Source organism: Saccostrea cucullata, unplaced genomic scaffold (genome assembly GCF_032062105.1).
Source record: "Saccostrea cucullata isolate Sc308-1 unplaced genomic scaffold, CSIRO_AGI_Scuc_v1 ctg1027, whole genome shotgun sequence".
Lineage (NCBI taxonomy): Eukaryota > Metazoa > Mollusca > Bivalvia > Ostreida > Ostreidae > Saccostrea > Saccostrea cuccullata.
The window spans coordinates 48,416-74,722 of NW_026927829.1; the positions used below are offsets into that span (position 1 = coordinate 48,416).

Here is a 26,307-nt window from a genome sequence, read left to right on the forward strand (position 1 = left end):
TACATGCTCATGCGTTATTATAACGATTATAAATAGTTCATTTTTTTATGAATATATAGAATTGCAATACGTTTCCTTTAGCATTGCCTTCATAGAATGGCATGTACTATATGACAATTTTCCTTTTTTCAACATTGATTTATTTATGTTTTATAATAACGTTAAGGCAATAATATTTATTTGCTTAAATATACTTATGTAAAAGAACTAGTACCTTATACGTATTAAATTATAATGTTTTTTAAAAAAAATGAACTGTTGTCAACGTTATGAACATCATAATATACATAAACATTTACTCCATTTACCATGAGATTGAGATATAGGAATGCAAGGAAGCTGTCTTTCGCCCTGAAGTCAAAGTAAAGCCATAAAATACATCATTCTCTGCTAATGTTTTTCGTCTATTTTTATAAAGCTGTGAATGCATTTTAATGAAAATAGATTATAACATTTTTAGAATTTCCTAAGGTTTTTAGTCTATCAAATGCCAATAAATTAAGGTAAATGGACTAATTTTTTATTTGTTTGTTCTATCTCTTAAACGCGTTTGTTTTTATTCAAAATATCATTTTTTGTTTTTGTTGAGATAAGTCTCTAATACATAGGCATTTCATATATATCCATGCTTCTATATTTATTCGGATTTCAAATTTAAAAACAAAATAATTCCAGTATTCTTATTTTGAACTGGTGTACTTCGTATTCTTTCTCCACTGAAAACTGTTCATAATTCAAGAATCAAATGGAGAAAAATTGATCTAAAAATGCTCCTATAACGTGGCGGAAGATTCTTTTTAATAGATACATTATTTGAAAAAAATATTTGTTAAAAAAATATCAACTTAAAAAATAAACACATATTTAATTTTTCAATAATATTTAGTATAGAACAATCCGGTCGTAAACAATGCATGTTTTCTAATGTACCCTAAAAGTATATTATAATTTTTTTTTTTAATTAAAAATCATTTATACTAAAAAATAGAATTGACGTTTTTTTTATATGTAATGATTAATGATTTTCTGATACATTAAGCCTGAAAAAAATAACAACTTTCAAAATATTAAAGATCTGAATCTGAATGCGCGCTCTAAAAATGACATTATTTTAACTTGTAGCATATACCAAAAACGTGTATTTATAATTATTTTACTTATTTATCATTATTTTTAAAAGAAATAATCAAGTATATTTTGGAAATTCCTCGAATAATGATTAAAAAACGTATAATTGCAGAGAATAAATCATACATAATGTTCCATATATGAACAGTGCTTAAATTATACCGCAGAAAGTTGATTCTCTAGATTTTGCTATGTTGTCAGGTGAACCAAACGAAGGATGATTGAAGACTCTGTCAAGATGTATACAAAGCAGAGTTTGGTATGGAAACTATACCCGATCTTTCGTGGCATTGATATTTTTGATAGTATCAGACGTCATCGGTCTTTTTGACAACGGCATTGTTCTTTGTTACGTCACAAATAAAGTTCGATTATCGCTCTTGATAACGAAGAATGTCGATCCCGAAATTTGACACGGGTTTTGTTCCTTTTTAACATTTTTCAATTTATGCTAATTCCAGGAGTTACTTTGTTGTTCTTTTATCTTTATGTAAGTCGATCCCATGCCTTTTTATGGTAGAGTTTTGATCAAGATTGATACTCTGTCCTCGAAAGGTAACAATTGTAACGTTGATACGGTACGTTGGTGGAAGATCGACATTAACCATAGCAAATTGACACGACGCGGATTTTGACCCTTATTTTTGATATCATTATATTTCAGAGATAATAATTTAAACATCATTTCTGCATCGTTCACTTTCGTAAATAAGATAGTCGTTTTGCCTAACTGCATCATGTTGACGTTAACATAAAAACGACAACGGTTTAATTCTTTAGAACGAGGTTCAAAAGTTTAAGATGGGATGAAAAACTAAAAGACAACTCTCATTATGAAATAAGCAGCTTAGACTTTTAAGCCTTTCGGGTATACAAAGATGACATCTAGATTGTCTATATCTAAATGCTGTTGGCTTTCCCTGCTCTTCTGTTCCTGCTATTAAATGAAGCATAAATTGCACAGCACCGTCTCGTTGTTACGATTATTTTGCTGGACTCCTCCATGGTCGAAACAAAATAAAGATAATCTTGGCTATAAGCTAAAAGTAAACATGTGATCTACCCTCACATCAAAATCTCCAATCAACCGTGAACAAATAAACAAACTTTAAGGAAGATTATTATTACACATTTTTTGACAATTCAAGTGTATAAATTTCAAGTTATGAAGAATAATATCTCAGACTTCAAACATGCACATTTAGAACAAAGAAAATTAAAGCATTCATTTTTTCGACGGTTTATAACTTATCACAATCACTTTCAGGCTTTGCTGTTTTGTTTAAATGTATAGATTAAATCATTACAATGAAATTTTGCGTACTGAAATTGTTTAGGTAAAAAATGCCTTTAATACTTAAAACGCAGAAAAAATATAAACTTTTTTTTTGGCAATCTATCCAAAAAGCTGTGCTTAAATGTTAAAAGCACATTAAACAAAATTTAAAATTTAAAAATACTCCTTCTAAACATATTCCACGCTATTTTCAAGCATATCATAATGTATTTACATCTTTACCTGTTTATATGTATAATGCAATACAAATCACTGTATTTTAAAAATCAAAAAAGTATAATTACAATGTGAAAAAAAAAATAATAAGATTACACTTTTTCTTTGTGGTAAAATTACTTTTAAAAAGTGCATAAAACGTATTTCAGTGTGTCAGATTTTTTTTCAAAGTGTCCCTGTGTGCCTATGTATTATATAAAATTGCTTCGTTGCGAAGCAGTTTTTTAATAACTGTTCTGTCAGATATTCAAAAATACATTTGCACTGACTCCACGGGGTGATGCAAAGTAGAAATGAAGTGCAAGACCACCTAGATGTGCTAAGAAACCATTTAAATACCCTTACTTTTGGTGAAATTCATATAACGTATCGATGACATATTAGAAAATTTCCAAGATACAAGATTTCTGCATGAGTTCTTTGAAACAGATCAAGTGATTCTCAGTTGATTTATATCTTAAACCCTTTAATGCGCACTTGATCCCGATGTTATCGCCGCCCTATCTTTTACAACATTTTATGTGAATTAATACTTTGATTTGAAAGTTTAAACTTCAAGTCTTGTTATATACTGCTCCTCTCCCACATGGCTAAAGATCCAGTTCTAACGCTACCCCTCACTCTCTTGACTGACCAGTGAGAGCTTTTGTCATAATACTTGCAATCAATACATTCTTGAGAGCGCATTGCAATTTTATTTAAATTAATCGGGTTTAAAATGATCACGATATGAAAGACTCTCCCTTGTCATTGGACAGCAGCGTGTATTCAGTTTGATATCAGCACTGTCAAATTGTGTTATTCAATGAATTGAGTTATCATTGTTGCCCTTTATGCATAGCAAGTCGTCCCATCAGCACCTGTTGTCGACATATATTTACCATCTTGTTAAAAATGAATAAATGTCAAGCCACTCCTAGTAAGTGTTATATATTTTATACTTTGCTTTTATCCAAATACAAATGGCAATGAATGTTAAATTGAATGTTTTGAAAACATGCTATTGATATCAATTCCAGGTTTTCTTTTCAATTTTATTAACTGAATAATTTTTATATGCATATATTATAATTATAATTATAATTTATAGTTTATCAAATATATCATGTGTTTTTTTTTAAGAAAACCGATTTTTGAAAAGAAATATCTTTAAATATGAAATTAACATTCTGCCCATCTCGATCGGCTTAGGAAAATTTATGAATATTGTGTATGATTGTTGCTTAATTGCTTTATTGTATTACATTGTAATATATACCCTCAATTACATTTCATGTTGCTAAATTGTTTGATTATTCATATTACACACAATCTTTAATTACATATCAGGTTACTATTTACTTGATTATTACAAATTCAAATTACCCTTTATTACATTTGATTACATTTGATTCTGGTAGTTTATTTGATTAATAATCAAAGTTCTTTACTTTCATTATATCATTAGATTCATTATATAATCTTTTCTACTGAAGTTGTAATGACGTGAATACATATATTCTTCAACAACTTCCTTTTTCAATGACTATTGGTAAGATGCATCCTGGCTAAATGAACCTAATTAATACCGATATCATTTAATCACCTTAAAACGACCGAAATTACATCAAAGGAAATTGGGTTCAATTGATAATATCATAAGAGAGCACATGCTATTGTTTTCAACTGGGCGACAAAAAAATAATGATAAAAAAAATATCATACTTGGAATAGAGATTTTAATTAATTATTGTAAATCAAAAGAAAGGTCCATGTTTAGATAATTCATTGTTGTATGATATGTAATTATCCCCCTCCTTTTTTTTTAGATAAGCGATAACTCTTAAAAATGTCATATTTTGAATAAAGATTTTTCTTATTGTAAAGTATAATAGAGGATCGTGTTATGATAATATTTATGATATGTCATGCCTTTATTTTCATTAGCATTTTCGAGGAATGACGGATAAGTGAAATTGAATTTCAATGCATGCATATCCACATGTATATAAATATCATTATTTTTATTTCTGTTTTCCAAATGCTAAAATTACTTTTGATTTTTGATCAACTTTTATATTAGACATTTGAGAATTTCAATTGACGCTCGAAACAAAAAAGGCCAAATCATGTAACCCATTAATAGTTTTTTCTCAAATGTAATTGTTACAATCGCATACACTTTATCCTGATCATATTCTATATAAGAACGCATTCAAAAGGTTAATTTATTTCCTTTATTAATGATTTTTACTTAGTAATTAATGATTAATTAGTTTAATCGAATTGTTTTATGTATTTTTATGTACTTTAATGTACTTCTTTTTTTTTTACAATTTTAAACTTTTCTTTTTTCCTTAAATACAGCAAGTGATTTACAACTCTCGACTTGAACTTCAAATTGTTTAGTAATACGAAAAATTCCAATAAACGATAGAATATCATTAAGGAACATTATGTAGATTCATTTCTTCACTTGCATATACAACTATCTTAGTTTGTTACAATGCGCATTGTAAAAAAAAAACTTTGTGACAAAATGTAATAAAATTTGATTGATTGTAACATTTTGATATATTTCATTTTGCACTGAAATCAACGCATAATGTAATAATGCAGAAAAATAAAATAAAGCTTGTGGATTATATTACATGGCGTATTTCACTTTTAAAAGAAGTGCGTTGTACATAATATGTAAATATCTTTTTAATCCCGTTTTGTTAATGTTTTCCATGAAAATCTTAAGATGTTAAAGTTAAAATCAGGGTTCATTGGGCATTCAGAAAAATTTTTCAAGACTCTCGAAAGTTCAAGAAAAAATGCATTCAAAATTACATGCATAAAATAACCAACAATAGTAAAATGTATTAAGTATCATTGTTGATGAAATCAACCTTTACTTAATTGTTGTATGTCGGCGAGTAAATGCTAAGTGGTCCTTTAAAAATAAAAAACAATTATTAATCAATGTCTTATACAGTTTTTGCTTTAAATGATACAACACGTAACATTATATGTAAGGAAACGTACGAAATCTACAGAATCATTTTATCTCAGAGTAAAAATACCACATATTTCAATTTGGTAAATGCGAATTAATAGATTTATTTGGGAAATTCTACATTCCTTTGTCAAGTATATATTAGTATTTTAACAAAGTAGATTATACTTTTTTTCATTCATATGTATCTGAACAGCTGTTTCACTGTTAGAGATAAGCAGTGAAACATTTGATCAAAAAATGAATCGTCAAATTATCATACTGATTTTCGTTAAAGAAGGAATAGCACTGATAAATTGTCGAGCAAATATTGCTTTTATTTTCAATTTGGCTTTTTAATGTCACGTTGCCTTATCTATTCCTGTCGATTTCATTGTTTGCATCTTTTGATGACGATTGAAAACGGAAATAAATTGATAGATATTAAGTACAGTAATATAACCCGATGTTTGTTTCGATTAATAAGATGTGTTTAAAGTGTTGGCAACTTCATTTAAAAAATGTCCGTGTTCTTTTGACAAGAAGACCGCTGTGTAAATTACTAAAGTCAAGAACGTGTTTAACTGGACGTGGAAGTTTACTTCTGTTTAATAAAACTCGAACGGAAGGCGGAAAAGTAATTTTAAATGTTGATAAGATTGAAATGTAAACTTCTGTCATGCATCTCGGAAGACACAAAACACACAGGCAGGTAATATATATTGCAACTGTTGTCAGCAAAAGCGCTCTGAAATCGAATTTTATTGAGAAATCGTCTCGTCGTAAAGTTTAATTTAAAAGAGCACTTTGATTACATTGGATTGGTAACCTAGGTTAAATAAAGATAAATGCCATTTGCGCTACTTCACCTGAATTGTGGCTTTCCATATTGAAATACTACATCGACAATACTCTTACAAATTGCATAATCCTATATGTTAAATGGAAAACGTCTATTTTATTAAGTCCTAAAACAGATACCTTGAATTGTACTGCAGTTCGACGTCGGTACATCTGATCAAATATTTATTTCGACCCCCGGGGAACACATTTATATCTAAGAGCCATGCTTTATGAATGCTGCAAATGAAAGAAGAAACGATAGTCTAAAAGGTTATCTTATTTATATGCCATGCTAAAGTCGTAGAAACCATTTGAAAATAATTACACAAAATATGCAGGATAAAATTATCAAATAAATTTTGTTGAAGAAATATCTCTGGTGTCGCCGGGATAACGTTTTACATTATTAGTGTTGACTTTTTCTCATGTTATACTGATAAGCATATCACAAGATGAGACAGTCCTCATAAAGTTAATCATAGATTTGTCAATGTTTTCAATTTTTTTTTTCTACTTGCAAGGATTTTTGTTAAACTTCCCATTTTTTTCATTTAAAAAACTATAATTATAAATTTGATTAATTCAAAATATTTTCAAACGAACAAAATAGAAACTCTTTATAAAATTTTAGTTTGATGGAAGAAGTTTTGTGCATATGGCTGCAATGTAAAGATATTCAAAACTCTTTTCTTATTATTAAAATTTTGAGTATCTAAAATATATGAATTATATATCTTCAACAATGTCGAACAAAAGTTCACCCACTTTCTGAAGAAAATGCTTTTCAGAATTTGAAAAGTAATTCACTTTACATTAGAAGTTTACTATTCCTTGAATTGCTTCCAGTGGATAAAACAAATATTTAATGAATGCACTTTGAAATAAGGCAATATTGTTTTTGTGCTAAAAGTTACCATTTCTTTTGACATGGGAAACTTTTTGACAATGGGCTTTACAAGTAATTTGACCCCATATCAGGCCATTCAAAGATCGACTTCTATTTCTGGCATTAGACATTATATAGTCATATTTGTACATTGGATTGCCTTTTGCCGGGGATTTGGCATAAATATTCGTCGTTTAAATGATGAAAATTCGTATCCGTTGCGTTATATCAACAACTTAAGCCCAAAGGCTTTGGCTTTCAAGGGAGGTTTTAAAGTCTTGAAACTAGATATAAAAGCGAATTCAATTATATATTGTGACTAGACATAATTACAGCATGAAATCATATTTTCTTTGACAAAAGGTAATATGTCAACACTAAGTTTAACGTTTGAACTGGGTTTACAAAAATAAGGTGAAAATACGAAGTAAAAACACTGTCTATCTCAAAAGAAAGCGGTTTACGGTAATGAATAAATGACCTTTTGACTGTTTGAATTTTCATTTACCTGGCCTTTATATAAGGAATATTACTTTATAATTCTAAATGGTGTTATATCCTTTTTGCTCTCTTATGCATTTTAAAATGACTAATCTTTCGTAAAATCATTCTTAATATAACCTGAGAAAAACAAATATGTCACCAATTCAAGAAAATAACATGCCTTTAGTCTGAAATGCATACAACTTAAACTTGCCGTTTAAACATGTAAGTCAGACAGAAAAAGTGTATTATATGAAAATAAAATGCACGGCAAAGTTATTATAAAAGATTATAATTCGGGGAGTGAATGCCAGCTTTGAGCAACTATCCCTTTAAAATGTATTTGAAACAAAACAAAGTTAAACTAAATATATTGAATATTTTGTGCGGAGAATGCTTTTTAAATTAAAGAATATAAAATGAATTAGTTGCGAAGATTGTTCTTTAATAAAGCTTTATTTTCAAAAATGCCTGATTTTGAATGACTTATTTTAAAATTCAAAAGTATTTAAACTTCTTCTTAAAGATTTAACTTTGTTTTCTAATTATAACCCGTTGAAAGAAAAAAACACATTTTTTTTCGAGATACTAATAATGGAAAACTGGCGTACCTTTTTTAATTGTAATACTGTTCGGGTCTTTTCTCTGTTTTCTTTCACTCCAGAGAAAGTGAGAGCTGCTTTCTCCTCTGTCTTTTACATTGTCTGGAAAAATTACCTCTTTCATATCGGTTTCTGTAAGTGGAAAGGCGATAAATGGCATTTATGATCATAAACCTGTTGGGCTACCATTGCATCATTATATCGTTCATTTTATTACTAACTGACCATTTTCAACTCTAAATCAAACATATCCAAAATGAATGTGATAAAATGGAATTCGACAAAAACTCCATAAGTTACCAAACACTGTAGGCAATAAATGATCTTTATATTTGTCATGTTAACGTGGTTTCCCGAAAGAATGAAGACATTCAAATCACTTAAAGTAAAAATAATGTATTAATTAGAAGAAATACAAAGATGATATATTACAATATTGCGCACCTTTCAATTTCAGTGCCTTAACCCAGCTTGGTGGAAACGCGGGAAGAGATAGAGATGGGCTCTGAATCCCGATCCGAATTACAAATAAAATACATTCCTAAATACACTACAATGTTATCTAATACTTGCTTTTCTTTTCTTTCATTTCAGGTCGTATTTTGACTGATGTTCCCTGTAGAGTCTGTCAAGACCATTCCTCTGGGAAACATTATGGGATATACGCCTGTGATGGGTAGGTGCTTTACAGGAACTAGCCTCGTGGTTTGAAATTGCAATTAAAATATGTCGTTATTTTAATTCATTTCGTTAAAAATCCAACAATTTTACAATTCACAACAAATAATTTTTTTTAGAAAAAATTTGAAATTCAATTAATATAATGTTATTTTTCTTAAGGAAAGAACAAAATTTTTTCGGTAGAACCCCAAAAATACAAGATATGAACTTAAAAGTTGCAAAATAAAGCTTTTACCAAATTCCTAAAATTTCCAGAATTAGCAATAAAGTATAATTAAGAATTATTATTGAATTTCAGATGTGCCGGCTTTTTCAAAGTAAGTTCGATTCCACATAACGTCATTACACTTGATATTTCTTTTCCTCTTTCGATGCTACATGTACTCTGTCGTATTTTTATTCCATATAGTTATCAACCTTGATCAGAAGTTTAAAAAAAATCCTTCTTAATTTGCTATAAATGTATTGATTTCTCCAATATTAATTATGATTTACGGTAATGACTTTTTTCTGTATATGATTTAAAAATGTTAAGTGTGTAAACGAAAACTTTTTAAAAATATAACTACATGCACCTATCTATGCTTCAACACATTTATTTTTTCTACATAGAAATCTATATTTCTGTAATGACAATATTAAGATAGTACGTACGTTTACCTTTTTAATAAACTATTAGAAGACGGAGACAGTACTTATATAAATTTATTTTTTAAGAAATAAATAAGAGGAAATAGAAAATATATGTATTCATTTTTTCTGAAATAGAACACTTTGAAGAAATAGAATATACTTGTGTGCCTATAATCTTTTAAAGATATCAATTTCATAGATTATATTTACTTAAATCTATTTGATAGATCTCAAAAAAATGTAGATATAAAAAGGATATCTATAAGACGAAATAGACAAAAGATGTGTAAATATATTTAAGATAATTAAGCACAGATATATAAGAAGAAAAAAATGCAGCTTTTATCTTTATCTCATCTCAGAGATCTATTAGAAGAAATAGACAGTATGTGTGCAAGTCCAGGAACCAGAATAAATGCCCAGTGGACAAGACACACCGAAATCAATGTAGAGCCTGCCGACTCAACAAGTGTGTGAAGGCTGGAATGAACAGAGACGGTAAAAAACAACGAAAACATATTGTCAAGATGTTTTTAATCACTGAAAACTTCACCATATTGAAAATAAGATTGGAATTGTGAAACATTTAAAATACAAGGACAACTTATCTATGGATGATGATATTGTACATAGCTTCAACATATAATCTTAATCAATATTACTTTAAAAACATTATTTTTTTAATTTAATAGATAAAACACTTGAAATAGAAAATATATTTTACAGCTGTTCAACATGAACGGGGTCCCAGGACGTCAACCTTACGAAGACAAGTCGCCATGTACCTTCGGGAATCCTCGGACTATAACACGTTGCTATCCGGAGCCGTTCTGCCTTCTCCGTATTTTGCTACATCCTTTTACAGTGTGAATCCACCAGGGATGTGTGAATCGGTCATGATCTCTAGTTCTGCGTCTACTTCCTCAACTTCAGCACCATCATCTTCTGTCATTGTACATCCAACACCTCGAGTATATATTTCTTTATCATCTTTGTGACATAAATTGTATGAATCTAAATGTAAAATTTGATATTGGCATGATATTTGTAAATAATAATGAATAGCAAGTAAGGCACATTGATTTAAAAATATAGGAAGCAATAGCAAATTTTTTTTATATAAATTATAAATTTATGTTATTTTCCACTGGTTACGAAAAGGAATTGTATGCAGAACAAATATTTGTATATTTTTTTAAATGATAAAAATTGTCATATATGAATTTGGAAGTTGGAAGACTTTATATATCTATAACGTTATGATACATGTACAATCTAGAAGAGCATATTTTTGTACTTTTAAGTATCCAGCTGAACTGAGTGGTTTCACTTTTCCAAGCAACACTGCCGATTCTGTTTGTGAAACAGCTGCCAGAATTTTATTCATGACCATCAAATGGACAAAAAGCATCCCGGCTTTTGTTGGATTGCCTCATCGTGACCAGTTGGTTCTCCTAGAAGAGAGTTGGAGAGATTTGTTTATACTCAGTCTTGCCCAATTCCGTCTGCCCATCCAACCTCATCTTCTTATCACAGCCTCTGGTATATATTTTTTTAATCAATGTATCAAATAAATATTTTACGTGTAATTGTGAGGATTTTTAGTCCACAAAATGGCACCTGATGCAACCTCTAAGACTTATTTATTGAGGTCCTTATTTGCTCTTTTCCAAATATTCATATGTATTGTAACAATGGACTTTCAACTTTAAAACTTTTAATCATCTTCTTATGTGATTGTAATTTGCGTACGTACATGTACTGTATAAAAGACAGATCATTTTATTTTAATTACGTTGTTTTCGATAAAAAAAAGTAGTGAACCGATTTTTTCATAAATAGTTTATTATTGAACCTTAATTACCTGAGATGTGATAATATTTAGCAAAGCTAATAACGACTGATAATAAAGCTTAGATACAATATATCTTAAGTGTATACATTTGTGTTTTGATGGATGGTGCAGTGCTAAAAAAACATTACGTTTCTTTTAGAAACTTTTTTGTAAAATACAATTTTAATCATTTTCAACGTTTATTGCAATATGACGCAAAAATGCAATGCATACAGACACATTAAGTAAACGTTGATCGATTTATATTTTCTGCAAAATTGTAGACCACGTTGTTTTTCATTCTCTTTTAAATTTTTCTGTTGATTAAGGAAATTATCAACTTTTTTCACTTAGATTATTTTTGCTTTTTCCATCATCAATTACTTTACTATTTTTTTTTGAATGATTGTATAGTTTCCACCGATAACTAAGTTTAAAAATGTTTGATTAATTATTGTTCTATTACAGGATTGACATCAGACAGTAAAATGACGTCAGAGAGAATGTCGACATGCATGTTAGAAATCCGGTCTCTACAAGAGGTCATAGATAAATTCAAAGCTATGAACGTTGATCCAACAGAGTACACCTGTCTCAAAGCAATAGTCATCTTCAAGACAGGTATTAAAAAGGATGAAATCAGAGTTATTGAACTTTATTGAACTATTTGTATAAGACGAAGGTACAGTTTCAATACAAAGTAAGCCCGATATGTTTCTAAAATATGAAAGTGATATAAGAAAACAAAATTCATTCTTTCTTAATCATAGAAATTCCCTGCAGCAAGAATGTACAAATCGTTTTTCTCATATGACCTCCGTATCGCTAATTGTGACGTCATTAACTTGTTCATTTTCCCGTATTTTCTGAAAAGTTGCAGAAGACATCAGTTTTCAGTGGAATTTTCCTTCAGGAAACATACGTACTCTGCCACCGTCGCCTGGAAAGATTTTGAAATATGTCATTTTCATAACAGTTTACATAATATATCCAAAAATTGTGGCAGACACTATTTTCAAAGGAAAATAAGCACAGAAATTCAATTTGAGGCTTTTCTGCATGGAACTTAGAAATGACCAAATTAATGAAATCAGAGAGGTTATTCATGCCTAATCTTTTGATTTATCAATTCATCTACTCAACTATTGTTAAAGCCAATATCATAACTTTTTAAGACCATTCAATTTTTAGGGCACATTAAAGCTCAATTGTACCTTCTTCTTTATCACTATAAAAATATATATATTGTTTTCTTTGCTTGGTTTAGCTTTAGAGTTCGAACACGTGTAATAAAGTAAAGTTCCCTAAATTTTCTCTATGAAAACTCTGTTCGGTTAAATGATTAAATAACACTGGAGATAAAGAGCGAGAAACATAAAGATGAAATTTAATTTTTCATACATTTTTTCAGCATTACGAAGCCCTGCAAATGAAATGAAAGCGCTAAGAGACAGCCATGCTGTGGCTCTGTTACAGGATCAGGCACAAGTTACACTAAGCAAGTACATAGAAACCACCTACCCATCACAACCGTTCCGCTTCGGTAAACTCCTCCTTCTGCTTCCACTGTTGCAGACGGTGTCATCCAAAGTCATCGAGGATATGTTCTTCAAAAAGACTATTGGACATGTGCCCATAGATAAACTGATAGTGGATATGTTCAAATCAGGGGACTTTTAATAGCTTTTGGTATCTGGGTCATCTCAAAACAAAAACTTCGCTGAAACCTACCAAAGGCGTGTGTGAATAGGTTTCAGGTTTGTTTTACAAATGGAAGAAAAATGTTAAAGAGAATAAAATTGAGTCAGGCTTTTAAAAAAACATGACATAGCTGATGATTACAAGAGCTTTATGCAATCATTGAATACCCTGCATTTATTTGTTTGGATTTTACTTCATACGCTCGTACCTTAAAACTTTTAGAGTATTTGCTATAATCTTTGATACAGAATCCTGTTGATGTGGGTACTAGTTATTTGCATTTTTGTATTATATCTATATGGTTAATGTAAGTCAGAAGATGTATGTGTACTGTGTAATCGGGCTTTTTAAAGTAATTTAAGCATTTGTTATTTGTTTATTTTTTTTTATTTAAATATGTATATAATATATGAACAATATTATATTTTCTATGTTTAATGCATTGTTTTGTTTTCCTTGTGCGTGTTGACTTCACAATAAAAAGTTGGCAAACATCGTTTTATGTTAAATACAATTATTATTTCAACTAATTTATTCTTTCTTTTGCTCAACACCATTTAATATCTTTAAGATTAACTCTATAAGAACTATGAGAATTTCTTGAATATATTTCCATTTCTATTTGTTTTCTCTGTAATAAGCCTTTAAAAGTTTCTTGAGTTGATTTCTTCATAGTTCTACCAGAATGTAAGTTAAGACAAGCGACCCTAAGGAGGCCTAATATGCAAATCTCGTGTGTATGTCTTTTTGTTTGACGTCAATGGGCGGGGACTATTGAAATGGACAGGGGAGGGGGGTCTCATGTGTATTTTAAATATATAAAACATTTTTAAAATCGAAATTGACAATTTTCTTTCACAGTGAAATGGAAATACATTGTATAAGGAATCACTGTCTAGCTAGTAGAGTATTCCAGGGACATCAACAATAGTTGCATACGTGGGATAATTTGCAAAAACGGACGAAGCCGTCGCATACTCTACTAACTAGCTAGACAATGTTTCCTTAAAAGGTTTATATGACACGGAACACTTTCACATCTATATTTGGAAATTTTATTTCCCATTTACCTCGGTTTAACTATTTTTTTTTAATAAAAAAAACGTTACGTGTTTATTTTATGAAGTCAATTGTTGAACCATATTTCAATTCTAAATATACATACAATTTTGACGTGGCTTAAACAAATTTCAGGTTTGTCTCTATGCATGCAAAAAACATAAAGCGGATTATAATTAAAAGCTATTTGCTTAGAAAAGCTTCTGAACACAATACATTATTACAACATCCTTTCTTAAAAAAAACGTTTAATGTAAATGTATTTGTTTTAAAGTCATGGAAAGAACAATAAAATATTACGTTTTTTTATCATAGTACAACATCTCCATTTATTTCAAAACAATGACAAATCATAAATATTTATAGAACTTAAACATTTTTTATCGATATATTGCAAAGTAAATTCATAATTATACATATATTTTGCAATATTGAATGCTTAACGGATATATTTAAGTTAGGAATCCATGAGTAAAGGTTTTATCACATATTGCAAACATTTCTGTTCTTTTTCCAGTGCTTGATCAAATGACATTGTTTTATTGTACATTCTCGGCATTATATTCATTGTTTACCTACCATTGACTGTCCGAATTTCCTCAACCAAAGTCGTTGATATGTTTCAGCAATCGATAGCTCTTCTTTGTCAAAAGATTGATGTTTTTATAAAAGTAAACAATAGGGTAATGATTATTGCACAACGTCGAGATATCTCATAAATCTTTATCCGAGACGAAAAGTGAAAGTTAAGTGCATGCACTAAAGTCAACTTTGAAAAAATGAAAGCTTTGCATAGCTACGTGCACTTTCAAGCACTTTATTTTCATAGGCATGATCAATTTGATATTTTGTAACCATGTATACTCTATGTGGAAATATTACCTATATTTTTTTCTATAACTTGAAGTATTTACTTAGAATGTAACAATAAAATTTAAACATCAGCTCCAGTTGCAACACTGAGATATATTTGTACACATAACATCTTTTAGATCTCATTTTAAATTATATGTTTTCATTTCTCAATATATCAACTAAACCACATATATCAACTGCACCTTCATGATATCATGCGCGATGTCAAGTCGTATATTTTGCTCTATTTAGACTTTTTTGTTCGATAAATTGCATAATTCATTTAAAGCATGTAAAAATCACTTTGACGTTACCTATTCTTCGAAAAAAGACTAATATCAGGTAACATTCTTCGGTGGTTCCTCCAACACGTGTGAATCAATAGCTGAAGGGGAGAGTCAAGACACGGTAGACATTAATGATGCTTTGAATTGAAATAAGGGTAATGGAATCAAGGCTTAGATGAGAGTATCAATGTCTACCGTTGTTTTCCTACCTCGTTAGATGCTAGAACACCTGTTGGTCGCATCATACCTGTGGTAGATGAGAAGAAAATCGGAGGGAGGTCTGAAATATAGATTTAATTTTCTGCTAATCTGAGCCGAAGAAAGACGTGGTCAATTCGATATTTAATTGAGCCCCACACCTATGTCAACATGGGTAGAAGAAATCATTAACTTCTGTAATGGGTTACTTCACTGTGATGTCCCAACCAATGAACAAACTCCAACATCAACATAACCCTTTTTCTGGACACCTGCGACGGATTCTTGGCAAAGAAGATTACAAAGCGATGCCTTTGATAATAGCATTCTTTGTGGTTGATTATGGTCAGCTATTCAAAAGCGAAAGTGATAATAATTTATCTCTATCTTCATGAGAAATCCATGAATCTTTTCTTCTGAATCCAAATGAAAAATGTTTTATAGATTTCATAAGCTAGAAATTATGACACAATACAGGATACTAGAATTTGAATTTCATACATGAACATATTCATCAAGATTTTAAAGGTGTTTCTTTTTTCAGGGAAAGATTTGACCCTCATTTCAATAGTTTATATTCTATTGTTTTTAGACTTTTTATTAAATAAATTTTATCATATTTTTTAAATAACTGTGTTTTCGTTTAACAGCGACCACTTCCATTTCATTCGTTTTCCTTTTTAAAAAAGATGTAGGTGGACCACATGAGCAATACACAAAGAAATACAGGTAGATTTCAACTGAAGGTAAGTTGTGGTCGACTTTCATAATAATAGAAATCTTGCGGCTTACCTATGCATTGTGACTGGTTTGGTAATGAGTTTCGCCCAGGTGTCCACTTCAATTAAGAACACTGACTTCATTTCGGGACTAAGGATGGGAACTCTGTCTGGGTCTAGGTCAAGGGGTACAATTGGCATCTTCAGGAATCTAAAAAAAATAAACACGATAGTTTCTCAATCTTTAAGAGTTGAAAATGATTTTTTTTTTTATTTATTTTAAGATATGAGTATACAAATACAGCCTGTAGTTTCATTTTGATATGAAGCATTTTGTTGCTAATTAAAGTTTGATCAGAGAACATCTCTCCAATCAAATGGTTTAAGGGACAATTTGTAAGCAGCGTGAAGACATCTTAAATGGAAGCATTCCTGACAAATTTAATGTGTATATATAGAATGTTCATTGAGATTTGAATTTCAAATACATTTTATAATCATGATGAAGTGGAATAGATTTATATTCTAAGAGTACATGTACATTATATGCGTTATATAGTAAATTCTAGGTCATCTATATCTTCATTGTCGGCTTCCATATATCATATATAACAATATTAGATGTCACACTGCGCAATGGTTCAATGAAAATGTCAAAATGTATTTAGATTTTAACTTTATATTCTTTGCGAGCGCTAAATAGAGGAGAATCTGATTTCAAAGAGTTTCATAATGATCCAGTAACAGAGGGAAAATCTTTGAAGTTTTCTATGAAGATATTTTATTAAATAACCCTATGTTAACAATCATATCTATTAAAATCTAACTTAAGGATGAGAAAAAGAGCTCTTTTGGTCTGGAAATAAGCTCTTAAAGGAGACTTTATTCCTAACCATACAATAAGTCATTTCTGTCTTAGGTCCAGATTTCATCCGATACCACCTCCCCATGAGACTCCATTGACAGAACTGGAAAATTAACACTGACAGCAAGCCATCGCAGGACAACCGCGAGAAGTGGAATTCATTGTTACCAAAGAAATGTACAAATAAATGAAAGGTTTTGACTTTCAAACAGAAAATCATATTTCAATTTAATTAATAATTAAAACGAAGTCGTATTTTGATACCGCAGGGGTTCTTTTTGGTGATGCCAATATATCGTTTAATATTTTTTATTCATAATTGACTTTTTTGTAAAAATGGTATTGACTCGTACCATGCTGTATTTTAAAGTTTACACAGCGTTGAAATTCAAGCATGGAGATAGTTTTGTTAACCATTTAACAAATCAACAAAGATACAGGCGCTCGATTCTGGTAGTTTAAATGATATACAAATGGAATTTTAATAAAATTTCAAATGGCATATACATAAACATATTATAAGGGTCGAATTTAGAACAAACGGAATACATTTCTTAATGAAAAACTGCCAGCATTATTAATATATGGCTATGCAACATAAACAATGTCCTAAACAATTTAAATAAGCCTATATGGAGGCTTTAAGGATAATGTACTGTATTAAGTAACCAAGAATCAAAAAGACTCATATTTTATATAATATTAACTAAATGTAAAATAGTAGTGTTTAATATATACTAAGAAAGGATCGAATTCAATCGGTTGAAGGTGTGATTGTCAGTCGCTCAGCAATACAAATTTCGCATGCATATAACACTGTGTGCACCTTTGGTTTGCAAATTTTATAATATATGTATAAAATCATTTATAATTGTATGTAAGTTTACAAAATCAAGATGTTGAGTCGTAATTGTGAAATCTTAGATCAAAGTGATAGTCATCTTCATAATTACATCTCACATGAATTTTATACTCCAAAAATTTGTGACGTCACAAATGGTAACAGGACCGCACTCAGCATGTTACAGACGTTATGTCTCCCAACAGTTCGTGAATTTTAACTCGGATTGCAGTTAATGGCGGAATTTCATATTAACAAACTGTCCGCTTTGAACAAATTATAATTTTTTCATTGAATAGTATGTCTAGGAACCTGTTGTGATAATTAGAAGTATTAAGTCTGTATTTGATTGTATCTGGAGTAGATCTTAGCTTCCCTTGCGAGAAAATATACTACTAAATGAATTTAGATTGTAAAACATGTTAATCCAGCATGCAAACTCGGTGATTTTACTCTATTAAAATCAACTAATTACTTGCTGGAATATTTTGAAATTTTTAAGGTCTATGATGTTGCAAAAGTTGATGTTTCAAAATGTTCAGAAAATAAATTCTTAAGTTTTCACTTTTTAATGTGTACCTGCAAATGGAAATTGATTTTTCATTAATGTATGTTTAATTCTTGTTATATACTTATAATATAGTTATTGTATTTCAAATAAGGAGAAAAAGTTGAAACATTATAATATGTTAATTTGTCTCTAGGAACCCTTGCACATGAAAATGTCATTCCTGTAGCCTTAAGCTTCCAGTCAATAAACATTGATATAGAATTTAGCTTAAAGCATTCCTTAAAAAATCGGACAACTCAAACTACAAAGTACTCAACATGAGTGATGACAAATTTCGAACTGGTTAAACTAAGACTTTCCCCTCTTTTACTTCTTCAACAATATGATATCCCGCTGCTTTTCCCATTGATGAAGTGATATTTTTAATGTTGGCTTGCAGATTTTTATTTTCCCTCAATCGTCCTCAACGGGTGCCATTTCTCTATTGCGTCCAACAGAAAAAACCATTCCTTCCTAATTACTCATACATCAAACAATCCAGGGGAATTACTTCACTTCAGTGGCTGTCATTCAGTTCAATAACGCGTACATTTGAAGTCTCTAATCATTTTGACAGCCCATGTACAAGATATTAAGTCAACGACAGTTAAATGATGTCCCTTTCTTGTGAAGCCGAGTACAGGCGCGAGAATACCAGCAATCCGCCCTATAAGGAATCTATAGCTCGACTCCCTGGTTCGAACATCAAACTTAACCCCTTCTCTTTCAAGTCGATGATCTGAGCGGAGCAATTTGACAGGACCGACGAAAGAAAATATGCAGCTTTCTCATTGGTGTATTAATTCCCTGCATTTCTTACCTTGTTCTAGAACAAAGAGGACCCGTGGCGATAAGAACCAGGGGTCTTTAACGATTAACGATTTCACTTTCATAACCAAGTACCCCTGATTGTTCAAACGTCAAATCGCTGTCATGGTCTATATCGCTAGTCTTTGTTCTCGAATCAAAATGTTTGTGTTTCGTCAATTTGATTGCGTTTGAAAGTCTATGATTCTGTTTCAGTGTATTAAAAAGAAACCCCTTTGTGTGCAAAGATTCCAATTAGAAAGTTAAGAGCAAGAGGCGTTGGGCGGTTACCAGCTCTTAAGTAAATTATCTTAATTCTTCGGACCACCGACGGAATTGGAACATTATGGAATATTTGTCTTTCAAGAATTAAGTACACGCGACAGCAGAAGGGGATCCTTATTTTGAGTTCAAATCCTTTTTTATGGCTATTAAAAATATAATAAAAATGATTTTTTGTGATTCTATTTCAAGAGAATAAATATATTATTATAAATAGTCAATAAGCTCAAAATATTTAAGCATTGGATTGGCTTACATTTTTTTCGTTCTTTAGATTTTTTTTTAACATATATATTATGCATAGCTCAATACAAGTAGGGATATTATATTTCATGTAAATATCCCTTGATTTAATTGACGTTAAAATGATACGAAAAAGAAATTTTATTCTAACATATGAGAAGAAAACAACATTTGTATTTTTTCCAAATGAATTTGAAGAATGAAAATTAACGCGAATTTCAATTACCTACTAAATGTACAATAAAATAATGAATACAAGGATATTATATAATTTTTATGCTTTTGTATTTCATGTACATGTATAAAAGTTTTTCGAAGTTTCTTTATTTAGCCTGCATATGGTTGTCTTCTTCAAGAAATGCTTTTATAAGTTGATTTTAAGATTTGACAAATATTTGTCTTCAATCATCATCTTAATTGGGACAACAAATTTAAAGGAAAATATTTATTGGTGATTCTTTTTTTACGTTTCTTGAATAGGCTTGAAGGGTATTATACAAATTGCAACCTTTTGAAGAAACTGTTTTGAAGCAAAATATCCATTTCTTCTTTGGTTCATTCGAATACACAAATTCAGGCTTTTGATATAATTCTATACTTGGTAAGAAGCATCGCTTGGATGGAACCTGAAGAGGAAAATCTAACAACAAATATCAAGTGAAAAGTCCTTTCAAATGACAGTTCCATTCTTTAGCTTTTTCTCCCCTATTGTTACAAGGTTAATGAATGGTCAGGATGGATAGAATCTTAAAAACCTAATCTGGCCGAAAACCACATCATTAGTATATATCATGAAAGGTAAACAAACACAGATTTTCCCCACTCTAACACCTGTGTGAAAATAAGATGCTTCCAAATCCCCTTAGAAGTTTAAGAGGATGTGCCTTTCTCTATATTTCTCTGGCCATTTTGGAGACAGATATTTCTAATAGGTCTAGACGGATTTGAGGCTTTTTAATGTGTTCAAAACCAGATTTCGAACAACCGATCAAAACAATTTTGCTATAGAAACCGCTGTTTGTTAATTCTCTTCAGAAGACAAAAGAAATTTGTATTTTTTAGTCTTTGGCGTTGTTGAACACATATGAAGAGCTTGGAATAAAAGAATTAAAATTTTGAAATAGCTTTGCCTTATTAGTGAAGATTATACCTCAGTCGTGCTGTCATTTCGGCATTTGGTTTCTGTTGCTCTTCGTCTAGACTTCTTGAGATTGGAATAAGATGAAGATTAAAGATTTGTTGTGTGGTCTTTAATGCGTTTTGACACACATAGATGTTAAAGACGCAAACAGGTGGTGGTGAATATATAAAATTACAAGAGAAGTATTTTTAAGTATATTTTCTTTCAATTCACGCAACTGCTTTCTCTTTAAAGTTCAAAATTTAGAGTTTCAGTTTAATGTTAATGCAAAATGTACATCGTGGTCGATGAGATGTAAATTTTGCATTTATCTCCACCTGGTCAATTAAAAATTTACATAACATGTTTAGAAGCTTATAACTAACTAAAGCAACGACAACAGCAATTTTACATGATATATGATTAAAATATTTCTGAATATGCAGTGTTCTTCAAATAAGAACACACACACACAAGAAGCAATGTATCAAAAATATAACAGACACATTTATATATTTTATGCCTTTTATGTGCAACATTTATTAATTATCTTAAATTTAAAAGAGGCTTCCAAATTTGTTTTGCAAAAGGGGGCAAAGAATTTCTACCAGACAAAAATGTTGGTCATAAATGTATTCATAAAATCAACATGAAAATTTTAAAAGTATAACGTTAAAGATTTAACCAGATTCTCAAATATTTACCCCGTTACTCCAATTACTATGTATAAAAAATATCCGCGCTGGCTAGCAAAATATTTGGAAATGTTTATAGAGTGTTCCATTACTTCGCCTTGTTGACTCTAACAAATCTACGTGTTATGGGTTGAAAGTCAGACAGAAAACAGAGAAAATGCAAATAAAGAATAGACAAATAGCTCTTTTCACAGATGTCCTTTTACCAGAAACGGTAAATACCCACATGGCAAATATATGTCGGAAGAAGACGAATTAAACCTCGCACGGTCAAGGCTAGAGATTGCAATGGGGGGATTTCGTCGCGGTTTTTCGAAACATAGACTTAAAATCAAGTGTTAATCAAAGTCAATTTCAAATAGGAAAACCGTGAAATCGCTTCTCCTGTGTTGGCTTTTAAGCGATTTAATCAAAGCCTTGCGCTTGGTAAATATTTAAAAGAGAATTTAAGTTAATATTTGTTAGATTCTAATGCTGCGCGGGATTATTTACTTTTCATTATTTTTCCTCACCTAGCGAAAGTAATTTGAATATCCCCTGTGCTTGAAATTCAGGTGGCGAATTTTTCAGAAAATACATGTCACATAAAGAGTAAATTTTTTCAGCTGGTGTATATATGATTTAAAAATCATCAAATCATCTTTCAATGTGGACATTTGTCAATTTGAAGGCTAATTTTAGTCTCATGAATGTGAGATCTTATTTGACTTCATCTTTCGACAAAAATGTTCATTTTGATGTGTAAATAGTAACCATTCAAATGTGTGCGGTAGTCGTAAAAGATGATCTTCACAAGTGTTCTTAACTTATCTGTCATTTGGACAAAAAGATTCTTTTGAAAATTGAAATATCTGTACTCGTCGTCATTTTGTCACGCACTCAATGGACTTGGAACAACTGTCAACTTCAGTCTGCAAAGATCTCTTGAAACCTCCAATTAATGTTTGATGGTAATTTAAACATTTTGTTCAAAGATCTCTCCTCTCTTCCGACCGTTTGCTTGTATGCTTATTTTAGAAGTCACGATTTTTACAACAGGCATAAATTGCAACTGCGTGATTAAGCGCGTACAAGATATGAAAAACACGTAAATCTTCTGTTCTTTGCAGATTTTTATAATAAAAAGTAAATGGGTATATTTTGAGCTCAGGGAGAAATAAACTATCCAATGTACACTTTGAATGGAGGCAATAACTGCATACGTGGAAACAAAGTTCAGAAATGCATCCAAGTAATAAAATGTGGATCTTTTATTTCCATTCTTATGTCGACTTGATATATCCCGGAGAGCTTGGAATAAAAGATACCACACAGTCTGACACAACTGTTTAATTCTTAGACAATTTACTTTTTTAAAAAGTTATTGGTAATCAAATTACCAATCTTTATGGCAAACAAGATGACTTTAACTTTTCAATCGTCAACTTCCCTTACATCGACAGCAATATGCCTTCATAAGCATCAACTGCATACGTGGTTCTTACCTCTCAGTTGATTTGATACGCAAGAGCATGCTCAAAGCATGAACAATTTTTAAACGAGATAAGTTATTGACAAAGAACGTGCTGAAACAAGAATATCAGCAGTCTTATTTTAAGTCATCATTTCAAAAGTTTAATGGACAGTACAATGACCTTGTCAGCAAATACAACTTATCATTGAGTCAAATGCTGACTGCCATTTTCTTACTAATTGTTAGGCCATTATATACACACTGAATTATTAATAGATGGATTTTTTTTCTTTTTTTAATCATGATAAGGAGCACAAGGCGGATGTGACCGTTTGGCATGGGAATGCTCACTCCTCCATGGCACTTGATCCCACCTGATGTTTCGGATGTCCATTCTCCTATTTTGTATTATTTAATGGACTACTGAGCTTAAATACAGTTCGTTATCTCAATATATTTCATTTAACTTTAAATATTTCTTTTTTTAGCAATTTATCTGATATTTCCAACATTTTTGCATAAAAAATACTAGCGAAAGGATTTATTCCTTTTTTCACAACCATGTTGACTTTTTACGTTTCTGTGACGTCGTGTAAAGAAATGCATATAAACATATGGAGATATCGAACAGTATTTAAGATCAAAAGACCATGAAACAAAACAAAGTAAGAGCAGAGCAAACACGGACCTCCAAAACATCATAGGTGGGATCAGGTCCATCAAGATCAAAAGTTTATAAAACAATGTAAAATAGGTGCAGAGTAAACACAGACCTCCAAAACATCAGAGGTGGGATCAGGTCCATCAAGATCAAAAGTTTATAAAACAATGTAAAATAGGTGCAGAGTAAACACAGACCTCCAAAACATCATAGGTGGGATCAGGTCCATCAAGATCAAAAGTTTATAAAACAATGTAAAATAGGTGCAGAGTAAACACAGACCTCCAAAACATCATAGGTGGGATCAGGTCCATCAAGATCAAAAGTTTATAAAACAATGTAAAATAGGTGCAGAGTAAACACAGACCTCCAAAACATCAGAGGTGGGATCAGGTCCATCAAGATCAAAAGTTTATAAAACAATGTAAAATAGGTGCAGAGTAAACACAGACCTCCAAAACATCAGAGGTGGGATCAGGTCCATCAAGATCAAAAGTTTATAAAACAATGTAAAATAGGTGCAGAGTAAACACAGACCTCCAAAACATCAGAGGTGGGATCAGGTCCATCAAGATCAAAAGTTTATAAAACAATGTAAAATAGGTGCAGAGTAAACACAGACCTCCAAAACATCAGAGGTGGGATCAGGTCCATCAAGATCAAAAGTTTATACAACAATGTAAAATAGGTGCAGAGTAAACACAGACCTCCAAAACATCAGAGGTGGGATCAGGTCCATCAAGATCAAAAGTTTATAAAACAATGTAAAATAGGTGCAGAGTAAACACAGACCTCCAAAACATCAGAGGTGGGATCAGGTCCATCAAGATCAAAAGTTTATAAAACAATGTAAAATAGGTGCAGAGTAAACACAGACCTCCAAAACATCAGAGGTGGGATCAGGTGCCATCAAGATCAAAAGTTTATAAAACAATGTAAAATAGGTGCAGAGTAAACACAGACCTCCAAAACATCAGAGGTGGGATCAGGTCCATCAAGATCAAAAGTTTATAAAACAATGTAAAATAGGTGCAGAGTAAACACAGACCTCCAAAACATCAGAGGTGGGATCAGGTCCATCAAGATCAAAAGTTTATAAAACAATGTAAAATAGGCGCAGAGTAAACACAGACCTCCAAAACATCAGAGGTGGGATCAGGTCCATCAAGATCAAAAGTTTATAAAACAATGTAAAATAGGTGCAGAGTAAACACAGACCTCCAAAACATCAGAGGTGGGATCAGGTCCATCAAGATCAAAAGTTTATAAAACAATGTAAAATAGGTGCAGAGTAAACACAGACCTCCAAAACATCAGAGGTGGGATCAGGTGCCATCAAGATCAAAAGTTTATAAAACAATGTAAAATAGGTGCAGAGTAAACACAGACCTCCAAAACATCAGAGGTGGGATCAGGTCCATCAAGATCAAAAGTTTATAAAACAATGTAAAATAGGTGCAGAGTAAACACAGACCTCCAAAACATCAGAGGTGGGATCAGGTCCATCAAGATCAAAAGTTTATAAAACAATGTAAAATAGGCGCAGAGTAAACACAGACCTCCAAAACATCAGAGGTGGGATCAGGTCCATCAAGATCAAAAGTTTATAAAACAATGTAAAATAGGTGCAGAGTAAACACAGACCTCCAAAACATCAGAGGTGGGATCAGGTCCATCAAGATCAAAAGTTTATAAAACAATGTAAAATAGGCGCAGAGTAAACACAGACCTCCAAAACATCAGAGGTGGGATCAGGTCCATCAAGATCAAAAGTTTATAAAACAATGTAAAATAGGTGCAGAGTAAACACAGACCTCCAAAACATCAGACGTGGGATCAGGTCCATCAAGATCAAAAGTTTATAAAACAATGTAAAATAGGTGCAGAGTAAACACAGACCTCCAAAACATCATAGGTGGGATCAGGTCCATCAAGATCAAAAGTTTATAAAACAATGTAAAATAGGTGCAGAGTAAACACAGACCTCCAAAACATCAGAGGTGGGATCAGGTCCATCAAGATCAAAAGTTTATAAAACAATGTAAAATAGGTGCAGAGTAAACACAGACCTCCAAAACATCAGAGGTGGGATCAGGTGCCATCAAGATCAAAAGTTTATAAAACAATGTAAAATAGGTGCAGAGTAAACACAGACCTCCAAAACATCAGAGGTGGGATCAGGTCCATCAAGATCAAAAGTTTATAAAACAATGTAAAATAGGTGCAGAGTAAACACAGACCTCCAAAACATCAGAGGTGGGATCAGGTGCCATCAAGATCAAAAGTTTATAAAACAATGTAAAATAGGTGCAGAGTAAACACAGACCTCCAAAACATCAGAGGTGGGATCAGGTCCATCAAGATCAAAAGTTTATAAAACAATGTAAAATAGGTGCAGAGTAAACACAG

General features: G+C 31.1%; 1 protein-coding gene across 1 annotated transcript; it reads left to right on the forward strand.

Moving 5' to 3' along the window:
* The first annotated feature begins 3,467 nt into the window (after window positions 1-3,467).
* Window positions 3,468-13,750, forward strand: LOC134275603 (nuclear receptor subfamily 2 group E member 1-like). The gene is made up of 8 exons (XM_062757870.1): window positions 3,468-3,560; window positions 9,009-9,090; window positions 9,394-9,412; window positions 10,091-10,226; window positions 10,455-10,699; window positions 11,033-11,270; window positions 12,031-12,183; window positions 12,974-13,750. Exons 1-8 carry the CDS (start codon window positions 3,536-3,538, stop codon window positions 13,240-13,242), a joined length of 1,167 nt encoding a protein of 388 aa, XP_062613854.1. The 5' UTR covers window positions 3,468-3,535; the 3' UTR covers window positions 13,243-13,750.
* Window positions 13,751-26,307: the final 12,557 nt, after the last annotated feature.